Source organism: Apaloderma vittatum, unplaced genomic scaffold, assembly GCF_000703405.1.
Source record: "Apaloderma vittatum isolate BGI_N311 unplaced genomic scaffold, ASM70340v1 scaffold15057, whole genome shotgun sequence".
NCBI classification, from domain to species: domain Eukaryota; kingdom Metazoa; phylum Chordata; class Aves; order Trogoniformes; family Trogonidae; genus Apaloderma; species Apaloderma vittatum.
In genome coordinates, this window is record NW_009724632.1 from 1 (window position 1) to 7,061 (window position 7,061).

The following is a 7,061-nucleotide window of genomic DNA, read 5'->3' on the forward strand; positions in this document are numbered from 1 at the left end:
TGTCAAACGCCTTGCACAAGTCCAGGAAAAATGACATCGGTTATTTTTCCCATGTCAACCAGTGCTGTAGCTTTGTCGTAGAAGGCCACTAAATGAGTCAGGCACGACTTGCCCCTAGTGAAGCCATGTTGGCTGTCACCAACCACTTGATAACTTTTTATGCGGCTCAGTACAGCTGCCAGGAGAATCTGTTCCATGATTTTACTTGGCACAGAGGTAAGGCTGACTGGCCTATAGTTCCCCGGGTTGTCCTTGGTCCCTTTTTTACATATGGGGGTTATGTTCGCCCTTTTCCAGTCTGTGGGAACCTCACCAGACTGCCAGGATGTTGCGTCGAGGGACATGGTTTAGTGGTGTTCATAGGGCTAGGAAAAGGTTGAAGTTGATCTTGAAAGTCTTTTCCAGCCAAAAATATTCTATGATTCCTATCTGGAAAGCCATGATGAGTATTATCCTAGACTGGGGAAATCTGGCTGGCAGCAGGCTGGAGCTGATGCACAAACCAATTTAACCTGGCTGACAACATCTACTGTGGAAGAACAGTTCCTCATCTGCCCATAAACATCAGGGGCTTTGCTTCCTCACTGACACACAGGCTCTTGCTGTACGATTCCTTCTGGGCTCCCAAACTGGTTCATGATGAACATCATAAGCCTGAACCACCCTGACCTACAGCATCCCACATCAAAGCCGTGCCGATCACAGCAGCTGCTGCACAGAGACCTGGCTGCTGCACACCTCGTGGCAGAATCAGATCTGAGGGGAAAGGCAGATTGCTTGATACGCTTCCCACATCAGCCAGCCCTTCACTTGAGCATTAAGGCAGGTTTTATGGTGGATGCCACCCATGCTACATCTGCAAGAACATCTCGGAACAGCTACAAAGAGGAATATGCAGGACACTGGCAGAACACATACTCTGCCTGAGCAAGCCTTCTGCCTGGAGCCGAGTTTCATGTAGCCCTGGTGATTCAGCAGAATCGTGTTTAAGCTGGCTACTTCAAAAGGCTTTGATTGCATTAACCTCTGTGTGATACCAGCAAGACCCAGCTCTCTGAAGATGCAACAGCGCATCTCGCTGATAAGCAGCTAAATCCACTTCCTGGAAGATGAGGAATTTTGTGTGGCATAGTCCTGCCTTCACAAAATGTTTTTTCCTTACCAAGACTCCCCAGATCTAACCTCTTTAATCCTAGAATCTTGTTAGAGTCCATAGTCATCAGCGAGTCTGGCAACCGAAAGGCAAAAATAGCCAGAGGATCCAGAAAAATAGTCCAGTTACTACAGCCAAACAAGCAGGTTGCACATATTAGTTTCAAGGTTAATACTGCTTTACTGTTAACTGACTCCAAGTGTTAGTACACCACAGGTGGTGAAAAAAAACCCTTGTAGGTGGATCTGTGAAAATCAACTGTTACCCTTCCTCAGCATCCTAAACATTCCTGTACTGGGCTGTCATCCCACAGTCAGCAAAACTGGCAACAAGAGATGAGTGTTTAATCATATATACTATTAATAGACCTAGTATTTGCTCCATACAAGTGGAAGATATAAAGCAGCCTTGTACAGCGTTCTCATTATTCAGTGCTTGTTTCTTACCTCCTAATTTTGCTCAGTGTCAACTTGATATGCGGAAACTTCTCTCTAAAGGTTTCATTCATATCCTTTTTAAGGTCCGAGGGTTTCACGTATTCTATGACCGTAGTCTGAAATGCAGGAGGCAAAATTTGTCATTTCCCTTTAGAACAGCACTGACAGCAAACAAGTTTTCCAAAAACGCCAATGCAAAGGCAAACCTGAATTTCATTATTCACAACTTAACATTTCTGCTTACGAGAAGCAAATGACAAGAAATTGCCACCTCAAGGCCAGTGTGATTTTTTTTGTGAAGTAAAATAATTATAAACAGTTGAGTTTGTACACTCAGCTTGCTGAGGACCAACCTGATGCATGTCTTCACATTGTCATTTGCTTCTTGAAAGCAAATGGTTACTGGGGTTTTAAGACTTGGTCATTGAGAGCCACTCACCATGTAAGAGGCAAAGATGAGAACACGTTTATGTTTTCCACAGGGCCACTGAGGATCATCCAGAAGATTTGGATCATACTCTGCAGCTTCCCCAGCTTCACTTCCTAACAGAACAAGGAAAGCACATTGCGTCACAAGATAAAGAGAAAACGGGGAATTTAAAGCTCTGTAAAAAAGAAGTTTTCAAATAGCAAACATTAAGGGTCTCAGGCAAGGAGGCAACCTGCATCCAAGTACACCAGATATTTCTTGTTGAGCAATTTAAAACTTCACACTTCCAAAGAAAAAGCTTTGTGCTCCTTGAACTGCATTAGCAGAACTAGGCTCGATGTATGGAGGATGTGAGGAACATGTGCAGGTCTCAGTCCTAAGGCTCCTCATTTATACTTCATTAATAAGCCTTCTTTACTAGGCTGTGCCAGACCCAGCCTCCTTCCAGCTGCAGCACATCCTTCCCAAGAGTGAACTTCACCACTTACAGTTGTTTCAGACAAATATATTCCTTTTATGCTTTTCTGCCGCACGCACAAGTGATGGCAAAGCCAGCAGCTGTCCTTACCGATATCTGTTCCTGCTGGTATTGTTTTTGCTGTCACAGGTTTGTACCTTGACCCGGGAAGACTCCGTGAAGCGCTAGCTCGACAGGAGGCGACAACACTATGGGTGTCAGCTTTGCGAACAACGAGGGCATTGGTCGGATACAAGAATTTTGCATAGGACACAACCTTAAAGGAGAGAAAGTTGTAGTAGTTATAGGGGGAAATTTACTGAAAAGCTTACTTCCAGGCACCTAGGATTGCCCAACTCAAGAGTCCTCTGGAGTGTGTATTTGGAGTGGGGACCTTGAAATTGTGATGACAGAAAGAAAGGGACAAGTTACATGAGAAATGCCTCAATTCCAGAATTTCAGAATGGAAGTGTTGTAGAAGATTTAGAGGGGTGGCAAAGGTGAGAATCACATGAGAAAAGTTCTCTCTGTATATAAATTTAACTAAAGGGGTACACGTTTTGTTCATATTTCTATCAAAACATCACTCATGTTGCCAGAGATACCAGAGTAAAATCAATTCTCCAGAAACAGAGGCAGAAGTGATCACAAGCTTCAACAGCCTCCTCAGAAGCAGCTTTGTCACAAGCCTAAAATTTCAAAGTAAGGATCTAAGCAAACTTCCACTGCTCTGAAAAGTCACAGCTCTCAGTTTATGCAGTGCTTTCCCATCCAGAAATTGATCTGCCCCAGCAGGAAGCGGTTTTACAGTGAAAGAAAGCCAGCTTGCCCACCTGCTGTCCCCTGCTCTTGTCACTGGTTTTGTCACTGGCAGTACAAATCAAGAGACAAATAAAAACTAACTCTAAAAACAACAATGAAAACCCCTTACCTTGCCATCAGCACCTAGCTCTACGCCTTCCAGTCCAAGCACCATCTCAGTGGAGACTGAAACTCCCCCAGAAGGATGTCGCTGCTTCTGTCCTTCCATTTTGAGATCACTAAATGCAGATCAGAAACGCTGTTATAAAGTGTGGTGCAAGCCCAGTTTCCTCTATGGTAAACACAAGATCCATCCATTAGCTATGGCCAACACCACCAGGTCAGAGTTCTCCATGAAAGCACTAATTTTTAACTACTCTTGAAAACAGAGGAGTCCATTAATCAAAGAATTGCATTTCGTCTCATTTTAACAAAAGCCTGTACCAACAGACCTATCAAAGGAAAACTAACATGATCTTTCTGCGTAAGACCATCCCATTCCTAACACACTAACGCTCAAAATCTATCAGCAAACATCATTTATAGTACTAGTTTTCCAGGATTTGCCTTTGAATTGAAATTTTCCAGTTACTGTGCACACAAGCTCAAATTGAAAATTAAGGCTTCTAGCAGAACTGCTCCAGCAGCGGCAGCTTTGTCACCTATATTCCGATGTGAAAAAGCAGCCTTCAGCTGAAGAACTGCACTGCCGGCTTACAAGCAGAACACCACAGTGCTCAGAACTGCTCTAAAATAGCTCCAGTGACCTTGCTGTTTGCTGTGAAGGGAGAGAATATTTTCCCATCAACTATTTTTACGGCAAGTGTATTTGCATACAATACCATTCCCACCACTAAACATCCGTTTCCTTCGCCTGTAAGTTATGGACAGGACAGAAGTGACAATACAATTGTTTTGGCAGAAGTGGATTAGAATAAAATGAGTATTTTCTACTGTATATTTGTAGATCACAGACCTTCACAGCATCAACTTAGGTTTCACAAGGGACTGAGCAAAGCTGCAGGGAAGCCCAGTGAGCAGGTTTTGGTTTTGTAAGGGAACGTATCGACAGTTCTATGCAAAAATGTAGTACAAACACTAAAAGTTGTTTCAATCGGTGTAAACTGTTCCTGTTTTTCTTAGATTGCAAATAGTGACATTCATGGCCTAGAGCTGAAAAACAGAAGAGCATCCTGAGCTTATTTAGATGTTACTTCACTACAAAACCTTGAAGGTTTCCAGGAAAGGCAACAGCATCCTTCCCTGTGTGCTTTTTTGCTGATGTTGTTTGCTGCACTAAAGACAGTTGATTTCTGTCCACTTTAGGAGTACAAGAAATCCTACAAAACACCACATCATCTGTTCAAAGTCGGTTTCAGGGATTTCATGGGACTGGGGTACTAAAACGTGAACACCTGAAGAAAAGTCTATCTTTTCCACTTTTTTTTCTGTTAGAACACTGACACTGTGACAACATCCGATTTTACTGCTCTGTCCTTACACATCAATAGTAAGTTAAGTTTGCCTGCTTCAAAATGTGAGACCTACACCAACCATGCTCATTGTAAAAGATCTTTTTCAAAAAACAGTCCAGACATTTCACAAAGCAGTTAAAGATGACTCACCTGATCCGTAAACTCTCCCCATAAGGTAGGATAGAAAAAGCCACACACAGTGTTCGTTTAGCACAGATTAACACTATCCTGTAAGCAGACAGGAAAAGACCAGGGTAAAAATTAAGATTCAGAAGTTAAAGCAGCTTTTTACAGAACATGAATACAGAACTCCTCTTAAATTGCTCTGTAAGTTACACAGATACTGGGTGGATTTTATGTTTTCAGAAAGCAGCACAAAAGCAGAGGTTTCATTCCAACCTTGTAGGTCCTTGGAGCCAAGTTCTATATCAAACCCCAGCATTCAGTAACTGTCATCACCTTGGAAGCTCCTCAGAGGAGATACTAGTCTTTAAGTCTGCATCTATATTTATGTAACTTTTACAGAAACCTTGTGCAAAGCCCTAGACAGTATTTTACATTTAGATGAAGTCTCACACCTCTATTAATAGTAAACATGAATGCAGCCTCCTTTCTCTTCCGCCCAGCAACTATGAGCCAAGAATTCGGCTGAACCAAACCACTCTCCTTAAATCCACCTCAGTTCTGACCTCTCTGTGTGCCTGAGATAAGGAGGGTGTTAGAAGAGAATGAGTTAATCTCCTCAAAGTCGCCTGGCAGAATCATCAGAATATTGCTGCAGATGTAGCAGATACAAGCACCTACTGCCTTTGTTAGAAGGATGTAAAAAAACCTGAGAAGATCCCAAGGACATCACGAGGCACCCTGACCTCCAGGAGTTACCTGCTGTTCTTGGTGTCATACTGCCGCATGTTCTTGATGAAGTGCATCTTCTTCAAACTTTTGTGCCTTGGAGACCCAGATATATGCTTGGTTCTGCAATTATAGAAAAAAACCCCAAACCAAACATCCGTTAAGTGCTCTGGAAAAAGAAGGAAAAAAAAAAGGAGATGCCAGTTGTATGATCAGATGGCAGCACTAGCATGCAAGACCTCAGATATTGGCGTGGAAGAGGGTGGAGGGAGGAGAGGACTGCATGCAACGAGCTGAGATTAATGCTGCTTTTGAGAAAAAAAGTACCTTCGTACACTGGCACATTCCACTATGTCTTCTAAAAAGTCTAGAGAGCAGCGCTGGGAGATAAAACGCCTTCTGTAAAATGTACAACACCACGAAGAGTGAACAGCATTAGTTCATGGCCTCCGAGTTTATGAACTGCAACAGATCTATGAGCTCTTAGGACAAACGGAAGGTTTTATGGATTTTTGTTGTTGGTGTTGGAAGAATGCTTAACTAAGAGTTTGAAGTTTCTAAAAAGGCCAAGAACTTGTCTCCCCCTCTAGGAACCTTAAAACACACATTTATACAAACTTCATTAACAGGAGTATTCACTGTCTTCGACATATAAGAACACCTATCTAGAAGATAACACCTAAAAAGCATCAAAATAATCATGTAAAATCTTACAAGAAATACCACAGAAAGCCCCACCATGATCAAGGCAAGCAAATAAGTCATTTCATATCAATCTGTGGAACAGATACAGGTCTATCTGTATGATGACTCAAAATCTGTGTGGATTCTTGATTCTGAACAGTCACCTCCAGCTGCAGGAGTCAGACTGTATGTCTATGGCAGTAGCTCAATAAAATTGACAGCTCTCTCCAGAAAACAACAGGGAGGGTTATGAGAGGAAGCAAAGAGTATTTAGTACCCATCTGAAATCCCAGAATAGAGGATGCAAGGAGAATAATAGTAGGAATCATGTGAGTTAGTGTAATAGGATATTACACATAAGAAAAAAGTAAACTTTGCCAAAGCAAGACACTTTGCTATTGTAAAAATCAAGTCATGCTTTGTTACAGAGATTTAAAAATGAATTGTGAGAGCATGACTGCAATTTTCATAGGAAAAAAATTCAACTGCTACAGCAAAACACTGACACTACAACTATCAGATTCCATATTTTCTGCTTTTGTTTTGCATACAATTGTGCTACATTTTCAGCAAAAGCCACATGCATTCAAATCCAACATTTTCTTCCAAAGTCACACCATAATTCAAGTAAGAGACAATAGTGTTATGGACATTAATGTCAAAGCAGCATACAAGACAAAAGTTGAAGGACTCTGCTTTGACAAGATCTACTTTTGGAAAAAAAAAAATCAAAAAAAAAAAATCAAACTTCAAGTTGCACAAGGGCTCTGGC

The 7,061-nt window shown here is 41.9% G+C and overlaps 1 protein-coding gene across 1 annotated transcript; it reads right to left on the reverse strand.

Moving 5' to 3' along the window:
* Positions 1-1,162: 1,162 nt before the first annotated feature.
* On the reverse strand, positions 1,163-6,004 carry LOC104276323 (CDK5 and ABL1 enzyme substrate 2-like; the record flags this gene model as incomplete). Its single annotated transcript, XM_009872592.1, has 8 exons — positions 1,163-1,281; positions 1,600-1,706; positions 2,030-2,133; positions 2,589-2,754; positions 3,409-3,517; positions 4,904-4,981; positions 5,636-5,728; positions 5,933-6,004. Coding segments are annotated over 8 exons (848 nt in total), but the record flags the coding sequence as incomplete, so codon positions are not given.
* Between the last annotated feature and the right edge of the window lie 1,057 nt (positions 6,005-7,061).